Below are 26,571 nucleotides of genomic sequence, written 5' to 3'. Positions count from 1 at the left end.
CGAATAACGACTGTGACTACTACTACTACTTCAACTAGTACTGCAACTTCTGCTAGTACTGCGACTTCTACTAGTACTTACTGCCACTCATTGCAGACAAGACAATAAATAATCATACTGCTAAAATTCAGAGGCGGAACATAAAGTAAAAGTAGTAAAGTACTGTACATTTTAGGGGGGGGTCTCAAAATCGGTGTAAAATACTTTTTGTTTTTACTGTTTAAGTACATTTTTAAACGGGTACCTTAATACTTTTACTTAAGTTGCTTTTTTCATGTGATGTGTGCTATTTCTTGCACTACATGTACTACTACTACTACTACTACTACTATTTGTACTACTCTTACTCCTACTTTATACTGTTCTTACTTCGACTTGTACTACTTACTACTACTCCTACTTTTACTACTTAGTCCTACTCCTATTACTTGTACTACTCTTACTTGTACTACTCTTACTCCTACTTGCACTACTCTAATGTGTACTACTACTCCTACTCCTTCTAAAATTCCTACTACTACTTCTGCTTGTACTACTCTTACTTGCACTACTCTTACTTCTCTTATTACTCCTACTACTTCTACTTGTGTTTGTACTACACCGTGTGCATGTTAGTACGTCTAATAAACCCAAACAGACACAGTGAGTATTGTTGTTGTATTTCTACTTATACTTGTATTTCTACTTGTATTTCCTCTTGTATTTCTACTTGTATTTCCTCTTGTACTTGTCCTTGTATTTCCTCTTGTACTTGTACACTGTGTTAGTACGTCTAATAAACCCAAACAGACACAGTGAGTATTGTTGTTGCATAACCTCACTGGAAATATTCCCCAGTTTGAGCGTGTTATTGTGGTGTTATATTATTTATAAGGCAACAGGGAAAGAAAAACAAGTGGTTTGTGGTTTTAGCGCACAATGTTTTGGCTTCATTTTAATGATGACTATAAATTACAATCTTTCTGCGCGACATCAAACGCCTCACCAGTAAAAAGTACGCTTCCATTATTCTTGTCGACAGAGCTATGGCGCAGCAGTTGTTCGGGCGCCATGTGCTACAAAACTGGAAGTCCGACAACAGTTTCTCTCGTTATCCGTCAACGTCACTTTTTCCCCCCAAACCGCATTTACGCACAATTTGAAAATAAATGATGTTATTGATGGAGCTCGAATCCAAAAGAGGAGCGTGATAATAAATGAACTCCAAGAAGCAAAAAGGGGAAAAAAAAACAAAAAACCTCCATAGCCATCTGTCAACAAAGAGAGGAAAAACTTTTCTCCCATTCATCAGACGGACGGAAGGGTAGATCGGGCGGGAGAGAGGTTGTGTGATCGCGGGCCAAGGCTGTCTTCTGACCCCCTGCGTCGAAATAACAGCAGCCGCTACTGGCGAAGCTCGACCAAGGTCACCCCCGACGATGGCGACGGCGACGACTACGGGCCAGAGGAGGGCGGTGTGGTTAGATCGTGCACTTTGAGATAAGGAAGTCTCACGGAACTGGAACTACGCACATCTGTGGAAAAGAAGGAAGCTGCTGACCGGCACGACTCAACGGGACGGACGACGCCATAGTAAATAACCTCAGAGCGGCCGCGCTAATGATCCACATAGCTACGCACGCACAAAATGTTTAGTAACAGGCGTCGGTGCTTCGTTTTACCCTGAAAACTCATCCCAGATTTAGCCAAAGCTCGAAAACGGAATAATGTTTTGCGTGAGGTGAGTTATAGATGGACACCTGTAGCATTTTGCAGCAGGAACTCAAATCTTCACAGCGATTATGGTCACGGTTTTGCCTGTTGCTTCATGTTTATCCCCCGTCCACCTCCTTTTTTTTACTTCTTCTGTTTTTCCTGCAGCTGCCACTCATGACGCAATTCAAACAGCTGGATTTGAAGGGCGTTTACGTCACTTCCGGCCTGCCCCACGTTCCCATCATATCCCATCGTGCACCTCGTTGTAAGGTATTTTCTAGCAGTGCAGCACAACATTAAGGTAAAAAAACAAGGGCCACCAGGGGGCGCAGACCTATGGAATGTGTGGGAACTCATGAAGATGTTGTGCGGACTAGCGTGGATCTTACAGGGACGCCGTGCGGATCAGAAAGAAGGACCGTCCTCATACGCACACGCGCGCACACACACTGGAGAAACTATAAAAACTGGCACATTTCAGGACTCTCTTCTGTCCTTTCCTGAGAGTCCGTTGCTTCGTTGTTCACTTTACCCGTGTGGAACTCACTAAACCTTCTGACTTTATGTTTCAGTCTCTTAGTCCTCTTTGACGCTTACACCAGAAACGAACATTCTTACAGCGGGACGCATGTTCTACGGGAGAAAATGGACTCCACGGTCGCTTCTTTTAAGTGTAAGTACTTGTTTACCGCACCTACGACAGCGCGACATGAAACTGTTCTGAATAAAAAGCAGCGTCACGATTGCTAGACGACGTAATATAAGTGCACAGACAAAGACAAAGGTTGGGGAACACCCTTCGCCGGACGGGCCCTTCGGAAAGCGCAGCCGTTGAATTAGGACACGCCCATTATGTCGTTTAAGAGACCTGTTTCTGAGTGGATTCGCAGCCTGCTTTCTGATTGGAGAGCCGCTGCATTGGAAGAGATTTTCATTCATATTAATAAACACGTGTATTCCTAAGTTGTTTGTTGCCTCGTTTGTCATATTAAGAGTCAGCTGTTTGAAGGACACTCTGTTGAACTTAACTACGACTTCCTGTGTTCTTTGTGCTGCATTTGAGTCCAGTTTACCTGCGTGATACAAACTATAAATGTAAAACTAAGAGATGGGTTCATAGAGACTGGAAACGTGACTTTAAACTTTATCTCAGCCTTATTCGGAGTGTACTTTAGCCCGGAAGGGGTTCGGAGATTTGTAATGGGTGTCAGCTTTCAGCCTGTTGAAGACTTGTAGGTAGAAAGGTAAAACTTTCTTTCACAGCAGCAGCACAACAGCGAAAGGAATTCAAGAGTTCAACAGCAAAACCAGACATCTCCATGTTGAAAAATTGAAGTTTTTTTCCCTTTTTGTTAGGATTTTCTACAGATATTATCAATGACAATGAATTTTATCAAGAAGCGATGGAATGTTCATAGCAGTAAAGGACATTTGGCTTTTGAAAATATCGTAAGAGTAAACGACAAGCATCCAACGACTTTTTCTGTATCTTTTTTGCAAATAAATATGAACTTTTGCACGTTACATAAATAAATATTGATGTTTTTGTCCGTCTAAAGTGTTCATTTTGGCACTTTTGGGCACAGTTAAGGCCCTCTTATCCTCATCTACTTCTGTAATAAACTGGGTAACATGCCAAAAAAACTGAATATCACGATTTTCTAAGAGCCAGATCATGATGGCGAGTTTGAACGTAGCATCTTTACGTTGCTAGTTTCTGCTTAAATCCATCCATCAGAGCCCAGAAACTGACCAAACAGAAGCGTGAGTTGGGAAAAGTTCATTTGTTTATGACCCAAATAGCAGATGGTCACGGGGATGAGCTCATTTTACATTTTTATCACCATATCGCCCAACAAAAGCATGTTTCCCCGATGTTTATCTGCATTCTCATATCGAACAACCAAAAGACAGCGCACAAAGAGCCCCTGTCTGCAGAGGACCGCTAGGAGTGAGTTGGCCCGGGCCAGCGATCCATCAGGAACCCTGCAGGCGCTCAGAGGTCAAAGCCATCGACCCCCACAGACCGCTGCCAGGACGGGACTGTCCAGCCAAGAACCAATCACAACGCTCGCTCATGCTTCACCACACTATAGGTCACCCCGGTACAGGACACAAGCCTCCGCCTCGACTCCAAACTCCACATCCCACGATCGTACTACTATTCTGTGTGAGCATAAGGCAGTTTTCCGAGTAGTGAATTTTATTTTTGGCTTTGGGAAATTAGATCATTTGAAAAAGCGCTTTTGTAATAAACATATTTCAAATCCTCCAGTGTTGCCATGTGGAGGAGCTGCGATTTTGGCTTGTAAAAGTATGTGAGAGTGCCGCTTTCTCTGGGGATTCTCGAGTAAGAGGCTGGCGAACCACACGGACTGGCAACGCTCCCAATCCAACTTCCACTGACTTTAAATTTGAGTGGGTTATTAAGAAATATCTCCACTTGTATCTTACACACATACGATTTTCTACAGTTACGATATGGAGTCTGTGGTGCGCTGCCAAGATAACGGACAGCTTTTAAAATATTTTATTGGCAAATGTAGACATGGGGTTGGGGAGCCACCTGTTTAGATTTTTGGGAGTAATTAGTTTTATTTCTTTGATTTTTAAGTGGATATAGATGTAAACAGATGATTAGAATGCAGTTACTCAAGTCTCATCAAACTTTCGAGGCTCGAGTCAATAATGAATGTACTTTTTCCCCTTGAAGAAGAGTAAACACAATCAGGGAACACTTTCGACAGCTGACAGTTATTAAATAAAAGCTAAAACCGAGTGGACTCCTGTAGAAACCATCGTGGAATAAAGAGCACGTTCTATATTTGCTGCTGGTTTTACTCGTGCCGCCGTCTCTCGGGGTCCAACCCTCTGTTTCTTCCTCATTGCCTTTGGGTAAACATTTGTCAGTGTAACGTGAGTGTCTCAGGTAAAGATATGCAGATTAACTGGAAGTCGTTTGCATAACGAGCACTTATTTGCCAGTCTAATTACGATGGCGTGCCGGGGCCGTCTCAGAGGTGCCCTCAAGGTTCATTAGTGGGCTTCGTTAAGAGGTTTGTTAACGGCCAGATAATCGCTTCCTCAGCCCTTTACAAATACTGAAGCAGAGGGAAAAGCCCTGAAAAGACTGGCACAAAGATGCAGTCCTGCTTAGTTTGAAACACTCCCCTGTACACAGTTTGTACTTATACACACTTAGTTACTCATTCAATACTCAGGAGACGTGCGACGTACTGAAGGCATTTCCTTTACTGTTTGTTCCCACACACATACTAAGCAGTGGACCTACAGAAGACGGGCTTTGCTTAGCGCACAAGGTCACAATCTGTCGTACTCAATGACAGCCGAGAATATAGAGCCATTATAAATAACAAATCCATATATAAAATAAAGTGTATGCAGTTACTTACGCACAAAAGCAAGTCAACTATAAGCTGCAGTACATTCATAATACTCAAAAATCAATAGTGGAGCAGAATAAAGTAACAAAAGTAAAGTACAGACGCCTACAGTTTAATTTATACTCAAGTACAGTTTAAAATGAGTACGTTTTACTATTACTTCACTACATTTGAGAGCAGTATCTGTACTTTCTACTCCACTATATTTCTGAACACATCTAAAAAGCAAAGGTATTTTTATTACCTGCTGAAAACCTACTGAGCGTTTATTTTTAGAATAAAAAGATCGAGTCGATACTGAACAAAATTCAGCACAAACCTGTATCAGAATCACTACATTCGGAGCCTTGTAAGACGTCAAAACCTGCGTGAAACTACATTTTAAACAGGTACTTTAATACTTTTACCTAAGCGGATGTTTCAACGTGATGCTTTTACTCGCGTATTTCTTTTCTCCTGTATATTTACTTTGATTTACCTGCGTTTAACTTTGATAATGACAGTGACACGAACCCTCTAACAGTTTTGATTGGACCAGCAGACGTGTCAAACTGCTCAAACTGACAAAAAACCCCAGCGGTACGCCATTCTAAGGTACAAATGTTAATGCGTAAATAATTAAAAATGGTCCGATTAGGTAATAGAAAAGTATGAATTTTAATATGAGCCCTTCGTGACAGGCAGAGTGCTTTGTTTTGCACTTTCCGTTCACTCCTCACACTTGTTGGTGGTAAAAATGTAACCACATCTACCTCGGCCAATAGAGACACGCACGAGCCAATCCAACCCTCACTCACTACGTCCGTCCAAAGTGAAGTGGGTGACTCGCCCGAGGACATAACAAAAGCTGCACTGCAAGCTGTGAAGTTTTGAGGTGATTTTTTTTACTTCAGATCCTCCAGTTTCCATCAGTGACTTAAGAAATCCAAAGTGGAAAAATGGATTAGACTAATACAGTTTCAAAGAAGATTTCACTACTAAGAAAAAAGCGCAAAACTGGAAACTGTTTTTGATACGACAAAGATAATAAAAGACACTATTTTTAGACTGGAGAGTGAAGATGTTTGGCTGTTCGTGCATCTGGTCAATAGTGAAAGAAAAACACGAAATTTAAATCTGTCACTGGACAAATCGTTGCAGGAGTGAAGACGTTTTCGGACGTTTCTGGTCAGTTTACTGCTGGACACTGGCTTATATCTGTCTGAAGGGAAGAGCTAACTACGCTAACTGAAACTGTAAACAGCTTTTGTCTCCAGTTTCAGCCTTAACGACCCTATTCAACCTATAACTGTTCTCTTTGCTTTGCGTCTGAGGATAGAGTTGTACATCAGTATGTCTCAGGTCCACATTCCTGACAAAAATATCTTCTTTAACTCCTCCTCTCAAACCGTTTCTTTTCTCTGGCTCAGATCTGAACTTCACTCTCTTAGTTAGTGTCTTTGAGATGGACGCACAGCAGACTGGGGTCCTGAGCTGCTCTCACGCCAGGAACATCGGAACATTCTCTTCCATCTAAACAAAGAAAACAAGGGCTAGCCAGGATGCTAATAGGTGTGAAATCACTCATTAGGGGCTTGAAGGACTATGCTAAGTATGTCTCAGGCACAGTGCACACTTAGTATAGCTCAATAGACCTAGCAAACAAACTGTAAATAGCTCGGTGTGCTAGTTTCAGTGTCGTTAGCTCGTCGTTTCAGACAGATATAAGGCAGTGTCCAGCGGGAATCTGACCAAAAATGCAGAAGCAGCGAAACGTCTTCACTCTAAACCTTTTGTCCAGGGACAGACCTGAATTTTTCTTTTGCGTTGGATCACAGCTGAAGGACAGACACGTTACACAGCCTATTTTTCGAACAGATAATGTATTTTTCCACTCAAATATAAGCATCATTTCATTATTACCACAAAACCTGATTTTCCAGATAGCGCAAATTACTTGAAATGACTCTGATCTAGTTTAATATCACGTCGAATCTGGGTAATATTGGGTTTTTTTTACAACTCTACAGTGATTTACAGATACAGATTTGAGTAAGGATCCCCGAGCGCTACACGAAACACGAAAGTCTTCCACTGTCACAATAAAGGATGGATAGAACGTTGTTTTTTTATGCCGTTAAGCCATAATAACGACACTAAAAACAGATAAAACATGTGTAGTTTAAGCCATATGTGTTTAAACATGGGTCAGGACACGCGCTTTAATGAAAGGACAGAGGAAGGTTAAGCTTTTACTGATATGGGAGCTCAATTACCAGGGGGCCGTGTCTTATTTAGACTGTTTCTTCAGGATAGGCGCAGATTAGGCTCATTTTCTTGTATGGGCTCAATCAATTTGTGGAAATGAGCAAAGATACTAAACAATTCCTTCTGTTTCCCTGCGTGAAGTGTGTGCACTGATACACCCATTACATCCCTGCCGGGCCCCTGTGTTCTTTTAAACCACCCTGACTGTGCGATAATCCTGCCATCCCTGCTCTCCGGGCCCTCCCCCTTCCTTCCTGCCCCTCCCCTCTCGCCCCCTTTCTCCCCCTTTGGCCTTGGGGACCCGTGCCCAGATCGTACACAAGCGTCTCCTTTTGATGGGCAGAGCTGCAGCTGAGTTCAGCATGTTAAACACTATGGAGATGGAGACCGGAGCCGACGGCAGCTTTGTAAATAGTGAAAATCTCCACTGTAATGCTCGGCCCTACAGGCTAACAGCATCGCTCAATGAAATGTTAAATCTCTCGCTGTGCCTAATGCTAGCTTTACGGCTTTTTCCCTCCTACATCAGTAAATACTCATCCCTCCATTTCCTTTAGTTTCATGCGTTGGTTCTCTTTGCCTTTCTGTTTTTGCGCTCCTCCCTGCAGGTATTACAGGTCCAAAAAAATTCACACAACTTCCCTTCCATAAACCCAATTCTGTTTTCATCCCTCCATCTCGTTTCCCCCTCTCTTTTGTCCAGATCTCGCCCCGGTTTGGCCCTTTAATGTTTCCCCCTCGCTCCTCAGTCTTCTTAACTGTTTCCACTCTCTGGAGCTGGCTGCCTCTCTCAGACCGTGAATAATGCCATCAAATGTTTTGCCGCAGCCCCTCAGCACAGCGTTCAAAGCTCCGGCCTCTCCGAGCGCACAAACAACAGCTCCGTGGTGCGCAGTCAAATATCTGGAGACAGGCAGGTGTTTAAGAAAAGGATACAGAGGAAACCAAAGTGCGACCGTGCAAAAACACAACAAAGTCAACTGGAGAAGGATTCCAGATAACAGACATCAGCCAAGGCACTGATCCATTAACGCAAGTCTGGACTGAACTCGTAGACTGTTTATATAAATGGACACGGCTAACGCGCTAGCTGGTGCGTTCCAAATAGGAAGACTCTGGCTCCAATTCGTCATTTTGGTCTTAAATGTTCGTATTAACCCGCGCTACGTGATCCTGGGGTTTTTATTCTCGCTAGTTTGTCCGTAAATCGAGATATGAGCATTAAAAACAAACAAATCAGGAGCCTTAGCAACATGTTTGGGGTTACCGTCAACAGCCTCGCTCCTGATTGGCTCTTTGGTTGCTATGATACTCACGATCAGAATTCCAAATATGGGATTCGGCTCCAAATTGGTTACTATAACTGCTAGCGTCGATGAGCTTTGTTTGACTGAAGCTGAACCCCGCGAATTTCGATAAAGTTGTCCATCATAACATCTTAAAATTCAATCTCGGAGCATGGTTATTTCTGGGATAAATGCTGGGAACGTGCCGTAGTAGGTCGGAATCGGCTCGCTGATCGGTGCGCTCGTGCAAATCCTGCTCAGACCAGTGTTTCCTGTCGCTGCGTCCTCGGGCAAGACAACTTTATAAACAAGATTAATGAAAAAAAGAATGAGTGAAGCTAAATGTAACACCCAGGTTTTTATTTTTTTAAATGAAAGAACGTGGTCAATTCTGCACGATATCTCCTCCTTCGTCTGCAAATCATCATAAGATATTGAGAAACGGTGCGCAGGAAAAACCTTTATATAACAAAATTCTTTACAACTCACTAAAACTTTTCCACTCGTGTTCCTAAATCACATTGTGAACGTTACGCGATATCCACAGAGGCAGATTTACAGCCCTGTCCGTACACACAGACAAACCCAACGTGCAGATCCTCGCTATTGAAACTACACTCTCAATAATTCATAGTGATCCACAGAAGAGCGTGTTGTTTTGGTGCGACGACGGGAACAGCACGCACCCCTGGGCGACGAGACAGCGCCCAGGGAGCCTTTCACAAAACACATTTTTTACACTCAACAACACTTTTGCTTCACTCTCCATTTGGGGCTTTTTCTTCCGCCAAAGGATATTTCTTTGATTCGGGAAGTCCAGCGGGGTGACTTTGATCTCGGCGGGTACAAGCAGACAGAATAGGCCAAGAGTCAGTTACATACAGGACAATTGTTGCTGACAACTTCACAGAAATAAGGATTTGCTTTATTTTACTCTTTGTGTCTTATAAAACGAACTTCAGGTCTGATTTAAAAATGCGTCGTGAGAGGACAGAGAGTAATTGTAAGTGTAGTGTTGTATTTTAAATATTTTAAACACAAGAGAGTCCAGGTTCTTTCATTGGATTCAACTGAATAAATAAAGATAAACAAAAAGGTCCATCACAATCAGATAATATACTGCAAGTTAAAAGAATCTGCTGATGTTTAGAAAGTTATTTTAAGAGATTCTGCATTTAGACTGAACCATGACAAAAGATTGAATACTTATGTACTTATTTGACATGTTATTTATCCTTCAACCAAAAATCCTGATCTAAATCTTGAGTTTCACTATTTTGTTTACTCATATTTGTACCACAGACTGGATAAAGAAGTGATTTAAGTGAGTGTGACGTCACCCACGGCGTTCAGCTTCAGTCAAATCAGGAAGCTCATCGAGGCTAGAGCGGTTATCGTGGCTAATGTGGAGCTGCGAGTATCATAGCAACCAAAGAGCCAATCCGGAGAGAGATGCTGTTGAGGGTAACGCCCCTTTCTGCCCACAACGCTGGTTTAGCAGGGAGAGGATGCTTAGCAATGCTGTCAATCAAACCTGTTCCTAAAGCTAGCAGGAGCGACCTCGAGGAAAGATTCTGTGCCTGATTTGTCATGTCATGTTCATATCTTGAATCATGGACAAAATAGCAAAACAAAAACACTAGGATCATGTTTTAAGACCAAAATGAGACGTCTGACAGCAGCAGGTACAGAGAAGTTTGACAGTTTTCCAATGTAAAGTTAATTGTAGCTAGAGTCGATGGAGCAGGAAGTGCGTCCATGCTCACTTCCTGTTTGGAACGCAGCAGCTAGCAGGTTAGCTATGTCCATTTATTTATACAGTCTACAATTAGTTACACTTTTCCTTCGTATTTTTGTAAAAACAGTGATTCTTAACTAGAAACCACGCGTCCGTAACAGCGCCACGTTACAATTTCATACAATACAACTCATAAATGGACCCTCAAGTCTCTCCGCACTCACAAAATGACGCAAAGTTCCAAAGATTCCACGACTCTGCCCCAAAATTCAGCAAAGACGCCGTGTCCCCTGCCATTCCTTTCAATAATATCGTCCCATTAAATTTCTGGGAGAGATTTTATATTTCAAATCCATATGCAAGAGCTTAAAAGAGCAGATATTCTATCACTGTCAGACGTGCCCACGCTGTCATGCCCACATGGTTCAAGAAATGGCCCCCTGCTTCTCCGGCTCCCAAGGACAAGAGGAGGCGACGGCCTAATTGATTCCTGAGTGCGTGTAAAGGGAATGTCGCGCTCCACTAGCACGCCGCTCCTGCATGCTTACCAACGTTTCAGCTTTTTTTTTTGCGCTCGGTTCAGGTTAGAAATCAATTTGGCTTAGATGAAAGTTTTCAATTTCATTAGCTTGATCAAATGGAGCGCTGTTAACAAGGCGTCGGTAATAGAAAATCATTTAGGGGCCGGGCGGCTCACACGCTCTCCGAGGACTGGTTAAGAGGAGCTTAGAAAGGAGAGACACAGACGTGGACCGGAGAGGAGGGGAGGAGGCGTGGAGGAGGGAGTATAGAAGTGTGTGCACATGAAAAAAATGCAGGGATAGAGTGAGGAAGATGCGCACAAATGCATCGGAATTACATAAGCACGGCTGGTTTTTAATAACACTACCACAACCCCAAAACGATCAGGGCCGATGCACAGCACTTGTGTCAGCTCTTAACTCTAATGAAACGCCAAATTACCAGGCATCTGACGCTAAACTATGTGCGATATCTCAGAAATAAAGTGTATTTTAACCTTAAACCTGCAAAAAATGAGAGCAAAAACGAGACTATGGCTGCGTCCACGTCAAAACCAGGACTAAGCGGATCAAACTACGTCAACATTATTCAACTTTATGATTATACTGGACACAAAACAAGACCAAACCAAGCTCTGAATTAAAAAAAAGAAAAATATTCACTCTAAGATCCTTTTATTGTTAATATCACCCACTATTTCATTCACAAATTCCCTTCTGGCTCGTGCAGCGATGACTTACACCCAGAAACAAAGGAAAACCATTAGCTATGCCCACTTTTAAAATCATTCCACATTGACAATACCTAACAGTCAATCAAGATCGCAGTGAAAATTAGCATGTGCGCTGTTCTCCCATGATTCATCGCTGCGTCGCACACACTCAGACACACACAAAGGCTAATCAGCCAAGTGTAGCTAATGTGGGCGCAAATGTGTTGTGATTAGCTCAACCTTAGAGCCCCAGCCATGACTCCCAGACCTGAGTTTACACACATGCACACACACGACACACACAGACACACACAGGCACATACAAGACAGAAACACGCAAAACGAGAGGGGCTATTCACGCTAATCTGAGGAAAAACAACACGCTCATTAGCCAGGCTCTTAAACTTGTTGACAGGCCTTGAAGCCACGTGGTCCATGCTCCAAAAATTCAACAAGTTCAGAGGATAATTTTAGGATCTGTGACGAGAACGATGCCATTTCTTCATTATTAGCGGTGTCATTAGCCGTGGTGGTGCTGAATATTTGTACTAATGATGATCAGTGTATCGAGTTATCGTTGAATATGTGAAAACTGGACGTATCATTTTTGCAGCTCAATATTTATCGTGGACGTTTTCTTTGCAAAATTGCGTCGATTTTTGACATTTTTCTGCAAGACTATCAGATTTGAGTTGTAGAACGTAGAATAAATAACTTAAATTGCTGCTTATTAGTTTAATTTGATAGTTATTTGTTGCAGTTCAGGCCTTTTAATGATGCAGTATGTTTAAAAATCTGTTTATTGAGGTTATTCTGCTTTAAAAGTCGTTTCAATATCATCGTTTATCGCAGTACTTGAAATGTATTATCGTGGCAGTTACGTCGCTAAAAATGTAGAAAATTACACGTACTGCTGCCAAATTTATACTTAAGTAGAAGTATAAAGTACAATGACAAATACTGCTCAAGTGCTAGTTATTTTTTGTGCAATTTGAATAACATTTGGATCAGTTAAACTTGAGTTCAACTATTTAAAGATGGACTGAGGTGTTTTAAACTGCAGTTCACGTTAGAGATCGACCGATATATCGACTTAAATCTCCCGCACGGGTCGATATTTAGTTTTGGTCGATTTTTGGCCTAAAAAAAACGCACACAACACTTTATATTAAAGCTTTAACACGAAGAAGAAACTGTATAAAACGTGACTACGCAGCTCTCTTAGAAGTTTATGATAAAAAAAGGGGCTTGGGGGGAGTTTGTAGTGAATTTTAATTACATCATTTTAATCAACATATCAGCCCAAAAACGTCAGCAGAGTTTATCAGGCATTGGTTGCTCTGTATTTTAAATAATCTATAAAAAATAAAACACATCGGTGGATCTGTAGTCCGCGTTGTGGCCAATCAGAGCGCAGTATTCCTTGTTGTTATGTGCTTTTGTGACACACTGTACGCCTGACATTTTGGGAGAGTTTGTGGAGCGATGGCTGCATAAAGACGACTCAAACATGCAGGAACCACTCAAAACACAACGTCCAAAGTGGATAAAAATCAAACTTGTACCATATTCTTGCGTAAATAGAGCAGAGACTGAATGACCAACAGGTAAAACAGCAAATATTTCACAATTGTGGGTTTGATTCTGGACCAACGGGAAATATACGCTTCAGTAAACTCGACTTTTCCCATAAAAACTGTACATGTGCCGTCCGTAGTGTAGAAAGAATGTGTTCTCGTCCTGTGTCTTTGACCTTTCCTCAAGAATGCCACGCTTTGTGTTTCCCACCGTCGTCATGACAAAGCGACCGTGGCTCCGAGACGTGTGGAGCATGTCCCGCTTTCTGCATCATTTTCTCCTGTCAGACGGGAATTTCTGTCGCTTTATTTTTGTGTTTATTTGGAAAACGGTGTATAGTGAACGCAAAAAAACCAAAATTATGTTGTAGTACAGAACAGAGGCAGTGCAACGAGTGCGGATCGGTGAATAAAGATGAGCTTTGGAGGTAAACGACACACAAATATATCTACTGGAATGCGGTAATACAGCTTTAAATTCAACATATTACTTTGTTTTCTGCAGACGCACAAACGCAGGGGGGTTCTGGACCGCACATGCGCCACAAAGAGACCCCGATGCCTCCGCTAAAACACAAACACCGCTGCTCACTCTCCACCGTGAACCTGTCGACAACCTGAGTGACGAAACTTCACCCTGATGTAATTACTGTGAAACGGGATGCAGCAAAAAGTGCATTTAGAACCATTGAGTAAGCAAAGTGGAGGCATATTTCTCGCGCTCTGACACGTCGTCCTGGCTCGTCTGGTGTCGTTGCACAGCGTCTATAACACTGTATGTGCGGAGTACAGTGACACCGAGACCCAGTGCCATAAATAAGGCAGAGTAAATGCTAATGCCACGGGAAGCTGTCGGCTCAGAGACACTGATCCAGGAGAAGCTTGTTGACTTGTTTTTAACAGCCTGAGGTGGTCATTACCGCATAAGAGTCGAGGCTCCCTGATGTCCAATAAAACTAACACAGCCAAGTTCAATAGGACGCCATAGACGAGGAGGGGGCGGAGAGAGAGCCACGAGAGCCGCTTAGAGACGAGGAGGAGCAGAGAGTGAGACATGAGAGCCGCTTAGAGATGAGGAGAGACAGAGAGAGAGACATGAGAGCCGCTTAGAGATGAGGAGAGACAGAGAGAGAGACATGAGAGCCGCTTAGAGATGAGGAGGAGCGGAGAGAGAGCCACAGGAGCCGCTTAGAGATGAGGAGGGGGCGGAGAGAGAGACATGAGAGCCGCTTAGAGACGAGGAGGAGCGGAGAGAGAGCCACAGGAGCCGCTTAGAGATGAGGAGGGGGCGGAGAGAGAGCCACGAGAGCCGCTTAGAGATGAGGAGGAGCGGAGAGAGAGCCACGAGAGCCGCTTAGAGGCGAGGAGAGACAGAGAGAGACATGAGAGCCGCTTAGACACGAGGAGGAGCAGAGAGAGAGACATGAGAGCCGCTTAGAGATGAGGAGAGACAGAGAGAGAGACAAGAGAGCTGCTTAGACATGAGGAGGAGCAGAGAGAGAGACACGAGAGCCACTTAGAGATGAGGAGAGACAGAGAGAGAGCCAACAGAGCCGCTTAGAGATGAGGAGGGGGCGGAGAGAGCCACAGGAGAGCCGCTTAAAGATGAGGAGAGACAGAGAGAGAGACATGAGAGCCGCTTAGAGACGAGGAGGAGCGGAGAGAGAGCCATGAGAGCCGCTTAGAGACGAGGAGGAGCGGAGAGAGAGCCACAAGAGCCACTTAGAGATGAGGAGAGACAGAGAGAGAGACATGAGAGCCGTTTAGAGACGAGGAGGAGCAGAGAGAGAGCCACGAGAGCCGCTTAGAGACGAGGAGGAGCAGAGAGAGAGCCACGAGAGCCGCTTAGAGACGAGGAGAGACAGAGAGAGAGACATGAGAGCTGCTTAGAGATGAGGAGGAGCAGAGGGAGAGCCACGAGAGCCACTTAGAGACGAGGAGGAGCAGAGAGAGAGAGATGAGAGCTGCTTAGAGATGAGGAGGAGCAGAGAGAGAGCCACAAGAGCCGCTCACAGATGAAGAGGAGCAGAGAGAGGACCAAGAGAGCCGCTTACAGATGCTCTTTAGAGAGAGGAGGGACAGAGAGAGCCATGAGAGCCGCTCACAGACCCTGACCCGGCACAGGGCGGCTCTGCACAGTGACGCGGCTCAGGCTCAAACACACAGAGGTGAAGTTCTGGGCAAATGGAGTTTTGTCTGGTCTCTTTTGGCCACAGAAGCTTTGTGCTGGACACAGATGTGCCCCAGCACCTGCCCCTTCCTCCTGCCCCTTCCTCTCCCTCCTTCCTCTTCCTCCTGCCCCTTCCTCTCCCTCCTGCTCCTTCCTCCTGCCCCTTCCTCCTGCCCCATGTGCGCTCTGTCCGCTGTGAGGCGCATCCACGGCGCACAGAGCCGCGCGCGCTGCTCACTGAGCCGCGAGAGCGCGTGGACCAGAGCATTTGTGTGGAACAGTCAGTGACGCACACAGGGGCCACAAGTCTCCTGGGATGTTTCACTTCACTTTATTTGGAATTTTCTGAATCTGCTTGACCTGGATTCTCAAAGCGTTTCAAAAGTGACATTCAAAATGAAAAAAGGAACTGTTGAGTTTGGTTAAAAAGAAGCTTTGTGCTTTTGGAGGAGAGGAGTCAAGAGCCACAGAGCAGGAAGCAGCAGTGACGAGGGAAGAGTTTAGACAAAACACTCTTATATTTTACATGTCACATTCTGCAGATGGAGACACGGCTCCTCCTCTGCAAACTCAGGCTCTTAACAACATACTAACAGATGAAGGAGAGATGGAGAGATGGAGAGATGGAGAGATGCTGGAGCCAATCGGGCAGTGGGTTACTTCGCTCTTATGATTATACAAAAATAAAACAGCAACAATAACAAAGAAATCAAGAATCAGCGTGCGTAAAAGTTCAAACTAAATCCAGTATTTTCCTCCAGTAGAAAAAACAAACCTCTTTATCTGCTGAGGTCAAGTCCAGACACAGTGATAAATGAGTCCATATTATAAACTTTAGATTCTCACAGAAAGGACTAACTCACATCCACAGACTCCTCAAGCACGAAAATGATCCAAAGATATCACAAAGTTGAGTCAAAACCGCCGCTTTAAACTGGCAACAAGTTTATTCTTTGGGTCCTACCTTGAAGCAGCGCGAGTCCGAGCAGCAGCAGCGGCGCGCCCCGGGTCCAGAGGAGCGACCCCCGCGGCGCACGGTGCTGTCCCCGGGCCGGCTCCATGGCCATTCCCCCGCAGAGAGCTCTACTCCTCCTGAACTGTTCTGTGGACACACGGGCTTCTGGTGTTTGTCACAGCTCCAGCGCAGACACTATCGCCTCGGTGCCATCAGTAATCTCATTTTTATCTGCGTTTTACCTTCAAAATTTTAAAAAATAAAGGTGATTTCAGATCCCTGCTACAGTCAGACAGACCAGAGAAGTGTCCACGTTTCCCACACCGCGCGCTGCTGCGTCCTTCTCCCCGCTGTATTTATCCAAATGGGACGCTCTGGTCTCTGCTGGACTTTTGAACCCGACAAACTTGATGTAAAAGTGAAGCTGAAGAAACACAAGTCACAAACGCGCGTCAGGCGAAAGTCTCTGAATAAAATCCCAAATAGGTGGAGTAGTGTCTCCTTCTCCTCCGCGCGTCCTGGAGCCTGTGAGCCCAGAGTGAGTCCAGTGCGCGCGTTTGCCTTCCACTGGACAGAACTGTGCTTTTCTCTCCGCGGGATGGAGGGACAGAGCAGAGGAGAGAAAACACAGGAGGAAACAGGAGGTCTGACGCTTCCAGCAGCCGCCACCGAGGACGATGAAGAGGAGGAGGAGGAAGAGGAGGAGGAGAGGGGATGCACTGGGGCTGAGAGAGTCGGAATATAGGCGGGACTTAGGGATTTGGAATGACAATTAAGTAGCCAATAGGCGCACAGAGTTTGCGCCGCTTTTACCCTGAAGATGATTTTTATTTAAATGATTTTTATTCAAATTTCTGTGAACTTCTGGAGCCAGTTTGAGCAGTGAGACCCTGACATAAAAAGAGACACTAAATAGAAGCCACCAGAGTCTGTTTGTTCACATTTTTGGCATTTTTGGCACAGTTTTTTACGCGCGTTTGGAGAAGTGCGCGCGCGTCTCTGCTTCATTCTCCACAGAGACACGCGTGACACCTGTCCTGCTCTAATCCACACAAGTTCCTCACACAAACCCCTCATGCACTTTGCAGGAGGTGAGTGCGTTCTGGAGGAAGTGACTGTCCACAAACTGCGAGTCTGTGTCTGTGTTTTACTTTGTCAGACACATTTGTGAAAAGCTAAAAGACGTGACAATGTGACTTATTGACTTGCAAATAAGGCAGATTTCCGGAGAGGAGGACACGGAGACCCACTGAGCCTCTGCTGGTTGTCAGAGCGCGTGGCTCCGCTCCACACAAGGAGTTAGAGCACCCCCTGCTGGCGCCTGTGCGTAAAGGAGAAGAGGAGATACTGGAGCCTGCACCAAACAACCAGCACTTCACTGTTTTCTGCATCTGTGTTTTATTTCTACATCCCCTGATATGTATGAAAGTAATTACAGCCACATGTTTATCTCTGCTTATGATTTCACCACAAATATTTTACGTTTCATTCCCGTCCGAAGCCCAGTTGTCCATTTACTGTGTTTACTGTCTCCAAATCCATTTCTCTGCTCTGCTCTCATCTGTGCTGTGGAGCAGAACCACATCAGCGGGCGACAGTCTCATGTCTCTAGAGTCAGTGCTCACTACAACTCGCACTTGGGATATATATGTTTTTTTCTTTTCTTTATTTGAACCTCATTCCTCTGTAGCACTCATTCATCAAGCATCCACCGAAGTAATATCTGTGCAGGTAGATCCACAATAACAACGAAAGCGTGCAGGCTGGAGAGCGGTGGAAGAAAAGGACTGCAAATAATCTTAGTTTGGAAAGAGAAAGTCATAAGGAAAAGCTGTGCGTGTGACTCAAGTTTTAGTTTTATTCATATGTCCTACGCAAATAGTATGTAGCTGCTTTGAACCACTACAGCTGTGGCTAATGAAGGATTTACTGCTCAAAAATACAAAGTTTACAGATTCAGAGAAGGTCTTTCAGCAAAAGTGTTACGTCACAATCCCCTAAATGTCCTGAAAGTAGAGCTATACTGAACACACAAATGCTTTTTTAACATGATGCAGTATCTTTAACCTCTGTAATATTGACGTCCCACACACACACACACACACACCTGCAGCCACAGTGTGTGTCCTGTGATACATGTGACAGAGGAAACCACACACTGCAGTATAAGAGCAGCCCCATGTCAACGGCTCTGACGCTTTTGAGTCTTATGAGAGGAAAAGCAGGAGTCATAGCAAACATTTTCAAGCTCACATTGATTTTGACGCTCAGTTCTCAATATTTAGCAGTTGCACTAAAATGTGTTGATTATATTTGTAGCTAAGTGTCGTCTTCAGTGTGAGTGCGTCCTGCAGGTGAATGAGCCTCATGTGCGTCACTACAGGTGTGTCAGAGCGAGCCCGTGTGCTGTGGTCACTCTGCTGCTCGTCATCATTCTGCTGTCTCATGTTTTTGTTCAGACTGCTGTGACTCGTGACCTTTGACCTTCTCCTGTCTCTCCTACACTGGCCTCTCTTTGTTCAGAGCATCACTGTCCTGAACATCACCAGTGTCTGTGCAGACTGTGTGTGAATATTAAATGTGTTACATCTGCCCTGACACAAACAGGTTGAATCTGGAGTGATCCTTTTCACAGTAATGGAGTTTCAACTAATATTTGAAGTATTATCAGTTTATCCACAAGGGCAGAGAGAGCTGCACAGAGCACAGGACACTTGACCAGAGACAAGGAACTAGAGCTAATCTAATGTAACACATTAACAGGCTGATGTAGGTCCACAGTGTGAAAGGTTCAGCAGTGAATTACACCAGTTTGATTTCACACTTATTTGCACAAAGGGCACATTTGAGTGTGATTTTACCCTTGGGTTAAACTCCATCTTTGGAACAAATTGTGGCACTGACTTGTTAAAACAATACGACTATATTTGTAACTCAAAGTGATTCATTTGACTGGGGCAGTTCACCTTCATGTTATGATGAATCGAGCTGGGACAGAAGCAGCACAGAGTTATTCATGTTTGATGCTTATTAATAAATAAGTCACAGTCTCTGTGTGTTTCAGGTGTGGATCTGGAGGGAGATATAGTTATAAGAGATATAGTTATCTGGAATGAGACAGTACGGATGATGGAGCAGCTGAAGACGAGCTGCTTGTACCAATCTGTCAAAAGAACATTTAGTTGATACACGCAGGAGCACAGAGCCATATGTTAATAAACAGCGACTGACATGAGACACGTGGGTGTTCTGCGTTTGTTTAGGCGTCTGTATTACTGCTCTGCTGGATGAAGGGCTGTTAAATGAGATACAGGATTTAGAGATAACTTGCTCTACACTTTGCTCAGTGACTGGAGGAAGAGGACTAGACTTTTTAAAGTGCATTTCCACTGGACTCTTCCTCACTCGTCTTCTGTCTGCTGCGGCTCCAGGAGGAACGCTCTGCTCACTGAAGCAAATGGAATACATTAGATTCCAATTAAGGTTGTGGAGAACTGCTCAGGCGAGGAGTGTGTAGGTTTGAGCGCGAGTCTGATCTTGTAATTTCAGATAACTGACTGTCCACACTGTAAAGGACCACACATGTTATGACTGTATAAAAAATAAAGACACCTGACATGTATTTAGTGGGACTGCACTTACAAAAGTGTTTATTTTACATTTTACAAACCATCAGATTGTAATTCAAAATGTGAAAGCACCGTGTTTACCACAAATAGGGCTGTTTGAACACGTTTAGTCAAAGAAGCGTTTTACGTGCAAATTGAAATATGAAACCCAAATCAGTGTAAATATGTTGTTCTCTGTTCTTAAAGTGTTTATCTTCTTTGAAATTGCCTCCAAAAAAAACACAAAACACAGATCTCTAAACTCTATTTCTGCTTCAAACACAAACCTCACACATCTTAATATTCATCTTTGCTTTCGCCTCATTTGAACTGCTGCACAATGACCAGCTCCTACTCCTCTCTGCCTTCAGTTTGTGTCATAAAGCCGGATTTCAGACGGTGAATGAACTTTAAAAAACGTGCATTGTGTAATTTTTCTTGGGGAGAGTCCACTACCTGCCAGTCCAATGTTGCCTTCCTTGGACTGTTCCACTCTACGGCAATAAACCATCATCGTCCGTGGAGACAAACAGATGACCCTCTTCCATTTCGTGCTCGCCGTCGCCCTCTGGCTCAAGCTAAACTGTATAAAAGGCCATCGCGACAGTACGGCGCTTACGTGACCGCCGTCTGTCCGGTGTCACGCAAACGCACACGAGGAGATGCCCTGAGATCAATTACCGTCATGGGCGCTACACTCCTCCTCTCGCTACACATGCAATTTACCCACGCTCCGTAAATCAATGGAGACAAGTGGGGCCAATTTAGACCATTTGATGTCAATTTGGCCTTGACCCTCTCTCGCAATCCCTCTCCCCCCCCCCCTTTACCCGCACACACTCAGCTTAATGACTAGCACTAGACGTTATTACAGCCGGGCCCAGGAGCACCAGAAGCACCTTGAGTCCCGCTTATAAACACACACGTTTGGAAATTACAGAGGGAAAACACACTGACACGGAGCGACGCACATGTACGCACACAGTATGAAGTGGGCCATAACTCGCCGCGGCCCCACGCAACAACATTTCCATATTCGTTCTGTCAGAGGCCATTTTGTTTACAGGACACTTTGGATGAAATAGCAGCACGGGGGACTATCAGTTATGAAGCGGGTGAGCGGGAGAGAGAGAAAAAACAACCAGGAGACACGAGGAAACGCTGCGCAGATGGAGAACTGTGAACGTAAGGGTTGTACGGCAGAATTAGAGGAGCTTATAGAAGTCAAATATTTAATACTCGTCAGAATTTGTCTGCGTTTGAGCGCTGGAGCTGGGCGGAGATTCTGCACCTGTGAGGACAAAACGACAGACGCTCGGACACTCGGGGTTAGAATGTCTCGTCTTCTTCCAGTATTTCTACTAGTTGTTCCAGTTTATTCGTGCGTGTTTGTGCACCTCCGTCTCCGACCCAGCTCTCTACGACCGGTACGAACACCTCAGCCTCCGACCCTGTGACGTACGACGTACACGAGACGACACCGCTCCCAACCGTCTGCTCGGTCTAACTTCTTTCACATTCAAGTATCCGCAAATCAACTTTGTTCTGAGTCTGAATCTTTGGTCCTATTTTAAGTTTTCATGACAATACTGTGCCTAATGCCAGTTTTTAGGAGACTTCAAATCCAAAAATATGAGCTTTTAAATGTCATAAAGGTGTTCTCTCATCAGTTTGTCTTGGACCATGTTTTGTTTCATTTTCCATGTTGTAGTTTGCCTTTTTTCTCTAGTTAATGTGTTTTAATTTGACGTGTGTCCTGTGCACTTGTGTTTTTGAGTTGCACTTCCTGTCTGTTGCCCCGCCCTCCCGTGTTTCACCTGTGTCTCATTTCCTGGTGTGTTTTACCTTCATGTTTCCTCTTGTCCTGTGTCGGTGCATTGTCATTTGCCGTGTCTCAATTCGACGGTCGCACACTTCGTCGGGTGCAGTTCGAGGGCACTTACGTCACTTCCACTGCGTTTCCGTGGAGATCGGCCACGAACGAAGCGTGCATTCGAGCAGACTTCACGCGCTTCTGTATCCCATCATGCACTGTGCGTCACTTCTTCTACGAGAGAAACAAAGTACATTTTATTAAAGTTATGTAATAATCGCTACAATTGAGAAAAAATATCACCAATAACGTTAAAACTGTCTATTGATGTTCGAAGGGAAAGACTAATTCAGAACAGAAATAAACAGCTGCAACAACGACACCTCGATTCTTCTTCTATGAAATAATAAAGAATTAAAAGTAAAACTGTAATTATTTTGGAGTTCATTTTACACATTGTAAGTCAGCGGCCGTCACAGTTGCTAGGTGACGTAATGTAAGCGCACAGACAGCAGTTGACGTACGCTCCGTGGCGCTGACCCATCCCATTTTGTCCTGCTGTTCGTTCATTTTCTGTGATTTGGATTAATTTGTAGTTTGTTTGTTTGTTTTATTTTGTTTTTTTGTCAATGAAATGATTTTTTTATTTAGCAGTTTAGCGTTTTGTGTCTTATTTTGAACTTTCTTGTGACAGAGATATGACAGAGTAATACCTGGTTGAGTTTCATTCACGTGCTCAGAAAACATCTATTTTCACCTACCCCCTATCCCCACCCACATCCACACTTTTTTGAAATATATAAACTCCATATCTCCACATAAAAATTCGCTGCAGTGAAATGCCAGAGGGTGGGACCTTTTTCCGCAGTTATGAACAGGTCAGTTTAAAGTTTAATCAGTTAAATACATTTTCCAATGAACAAAATGAACAAAAAATGATTCATGCATGTTAGAAGTGAGCACAAAAACAGGAAAAAGCATTTGCCTTCTTTAACTTTCTGTTTATCATCTGATCTTTGACTTGCTCGTTGGCCGGTCGGGGGGGGGGGACAGCAGTGAGGTCGCTCGGTTTAAGTGAAACAAAATGCCATTAAACATGTGCCATTTGAACACTCTGTGCACTATGTCGATATGTGAGCCGCAGACACAACTACTGACCTTTTCCTCAGCCCCGTGTCACCGAGCGCCGCACACTTCACACTTCACACTGTACGCTGCCACAATCAGACCAACGTACAGCTTTTCCACTCCGCCGAGCCTCCCAGACTCATCGCATCATTTTAGACGTTTCCGCAGATTCAAGAGCTCCAGAGCGTCGTGGATGTAGAACCTCGAAAAGATGGGATTGTTTTGAGTCTGTCATCTGGTCTGAGCCTCTGACAAGATATAAAAAAAATCTACTGAAACGTTCAATAGTGAGACGGCACATACAGATATAAACGTGTGTTGTGTTTTCCATCCAGTCGTGTTGGTTTTAATCATTTCATCAGCCTAAAGTAAATGTTTTTCAGTTTCATTTCTACTCATCCTGCTCATTAATCTTGTTCGTTCTTAAGCAACAAAAACCCTGGATACACAGACCTGATCTAAAGCTGCACTATGGAACGTGGTGCTGCTTTGTCTGGAATGTTCCACAGCATTGCTTTAACTTAATTAACGTCATGGAGACAGTAGTCAGATCTGCGGTGAGGCGAGCCCGTTCACTGTAAGAATCCATCTACACTCATCCTATTTTCTGCTGGACCCTCTCCTCCTCCACGCCTGACCCTCCTCCACCCGCCTGGCCCTCCTCCTCTGAATTAAAGCATAATCTAAAAACATAATCTCTGCTCTTTAAAATAAAACCTGTGCCAGATAGTTTAAGTTTAAACCGACGTGCTCCATGACTGAACCTGTATTCACTTCACCTTCCAGACGTTGCCGTAGGCGCCTCATCATTGGCGTTGTGGGACCGCTGCAGAAGTGGGCGGGGGCAGAATAAGGTGAAAAGGCCACAGGTCCTGACGTATCCTCCTCTCTGTGCTCCGCTGAACAGAGTCTGAGCAGAGCGTCCCAGTGCGACACACGTCTGGACATTTGCGTCGTCGTAAAGTCCGTCTCCGTCGTCTCTACAGCAGATTAAACGCCGTCAGAGGATCATTACACAGTTTATTTATTGTCGTAACGCTGGTGCAGGTGGGACCAAAAAGTGCAGAACTCGGGGCAAGTTTAGCCAGAGTCCGGGAATGCGTTGCGGAGAGCCGGGACAGGAACAGGGAGTAACCAGAACCGGAGCGGGAGACAGGAACAGGGACGGAGCCGGGGGCAACGGAGGCAACGGAGGCAGGGAGCGGCAACCAGAGCGGGAAGGTCCAGGACAAGACAAGATGGTGGAGACAAGACGGACGATACCGGAGCAGGAACACGGGGTCAGGAGCAGAGCCAGAGGAGCTGGGACGGTCCAGGGAGCGGGAATCTGAGGGCAGCAAAAATCCAATCAGAATCAGCATCAAAAACGCAACAAGAAAGTACAACAACAACAGAGCAGGAATATCATGTTTGACACGAGGACGATCTGGCCCCGAGTGTCTGGTCCTGGCTCCTCTTATCCACAGCAGGTGAGGGGAGGGGGAAAGCACACAGGAGGCAGAAAACGCATGCATCATGACATTTATACAGCACAGAGTCATTCAAAGCGATTTAAAGAATAAGAAAGACGTTAAAATCACAACACAAACATGTCAAAACTACGTCCGTCTCTACAGCAGAACACGATCGCGTCGTCGTAAAGTCCATCTGTGCAGCAGTTTTACTACAACATGGAAATCTGAATCTGAGTATTAATAACAGGACTAAATTATAAAGCTGCAGTTCTCACTTTTCTCCTTCAGTTCATGTCGAGTCCACAGTTGGCGAGTCTTTTTTTGAGACTTAACTACATTTTTTTTCTGCTTAAACACTTCCAAGTCTTTTCGCTCAGCCGTTTGCATGAAAGAAATAACACGTTTGTGAAATTAAAAAGCCGTAAGGAACGTAATGTCATTAGTGGATAGAATTCAGCTGGTATGGTATGGTATGGTATGGTATGGTATGGTATGGTATGGTATGGTATGGTATGGTATGGTATGGTATGGTATGGTATGGTATGGTATGGTATGGTATGGTATGGTATGGTATGGTATGGTATGGTATGGTATGGTATGGTATGGTATGGTATGGTATGGTATGGTATGGTATGGTATGGTATGGTATGGTATGGTATGGTATGGTATGGTATGGTATGGTATAAAATAAAATAAAATAAAATAAAATAAAATAAAATAAAATAAAATAAAATAAAATAATAATAAATAATAAAAATAATAATAATAATAATAATAATAAATAAATAAATAAATAAATAAATAAATTTAGGTATATATAAATAACACGTTTGTGAAATTAAAAAGCCATAAGTGGATAGAATTCAGTCGTTTAGGTAACAGTTTGACGTTGGTCGCTAAGATAAGATGAGCTACGATAATTAGCATTAGCCAAACCTGACACACGTGACCTCATTATTCATTATTTTACATCGTTCAGTTAAAATCTTTGAGCAGAGACAGAAACATTAAAGCTGCACTGTCCTGGTGCAGCTTGTGTTTAATCCGTTTACTGAGAAAAGCTGTAACACTGAACATTTGCCCCATGATGCATCTGGATCCATGTTTTCTCTGAGCTGTGGAACATTTAGAGCAGGTTTGAGAACTTCAGAAGCTTCAAAGATCTGAATCGTACTATTTAACCCGTTTCTCAGTGTGAAGCCGCGCAGACGACCGAGGCGCTGAGATTTTAGGTCAAACACGTGAAGTTCCAGACGGACACGGACACGAGAAGAACTTTACTGTATTTTTACACTGGTTATGTCTGAGCTGGAGAATGAACAGAAAGTGGGACATGGGGAATCTGCGGGAAGATGTTTTCTCTCTTATAAACCGTTCAGAAAAAAGACGAGACACAAGGAAAGAACCAAAAAAGAAACCAAACCAAAAGAACCAAACAAAAAAACAGCTCAGTAAATATGAGTCTCCACAACCCAGAGCAGAGGCAAAAGTCTGGACTGATGTGCCAGTTTAGTCCCGGTTTAGTCCCGGTTTAGTCCCGGTTTAGTCCCGGTTCATATTCACTGAAGACTTAACAGAACCACATTTATCTTCACCCTAATGGCTCCATCTCTTTTTCATCTAAATAGATGACGTTTTTTACGTTTACCTCTGAGCTCCGCCCACAACGATGTGACAGACAGGACACAACATGAGAGAAAGAAAAAGAGGAGACACGAGGAAAACGAGGAGAGAGGGAGACAGGAGGAGAGGGGGAGACAGACAGACAGGACACAAAAAAAAAATAATCACAACATAAGAGAAAGAAAAAGAGGAGACATGAGGAAAACCAGGAGAGAGGGAGACAGGAGGAGAGAAGGGGAGACAGGAGGAGAGAGGGAGAGACGGGAGGAGAGAGGGAGAGACAGACAGACAGGACACAAAATAACAAATAATCACGACATGAGAGAAAGAAAAAGAGGAGACACGAGGAAAACAAGGAGAGAGAGGGAGACAGGAGGAGAGAGGGAGAGACAGGAGGAGAGAGGGAGAGACAGGAGGAGAGAGGGAGAGACAGGAGGAGAGAGGTGTGCTCCGATGCCACACGCACCACTGATGCCTTCACTTGTGTCTGTCTGTCTGTGTGTGTGTGTGTGTGTGTGTGTGTGTGCACGCACGCGTAATCAAAAATTTGCATCTAACAAACGACAGTGAGACCAAACAAGTGACAATGAAATAAATCATTACAACAAATAAATATGAATAACAAAGACTCAATGAGGT

General features: G+C 44.1%; 2 protein-coding genes across 2 annotated transcripts in view; both read right to left on the bottom strand.

Annotated features, from left to right (window-relative positions):
* si:dkey-215k6.1 (transmembrane protein 132D) overlaps positions 1–16,418 on the bottom strand; it is a 346,463-nt gene extending 330,045 nt beyond the window's left edge. Inside the window, exon 1 of the mRNA XM_033972623.2 lies at positions 16,316–16,418. Within this exon, the coding sequence (XP_033828514.2) occupies positions 16,316–16,418 (103 nt within the window). The remainder of the gene's footprint in view (positions 1–16,315) is intronic.
* The window catches only part of aacs (acetoacetyl-CoA synthetase), a 302,245-nt gene that overhangs the window by 212,319 nt on the left and 63,355 nt on the right, over positions 1–26,571 (bottom strand). The gene's annotated exons all lie outside the window — the stretch shown is intronic.

Source organism: Periophthalmus magnuspinnatus, chromosome 9, assembly GCF_009829125.3.
Source record: "Periophthalmus magnuspinnatus isolate fPerMag1 chromosome 9, fPerMag1.2.pri, whole genome shotgun sequence".
Taxonomy (NCBI): domain Eukaryota; kingdom Metazoa; phylum Chordata; class Actinopteri; order Gobiiformes; family Gobiidae; genus Periophthalmus; species Periophthalmus magnuspinnatus.
This window is presented reverse-complemented; position numbering and strand designations above follow the sequence as displayed.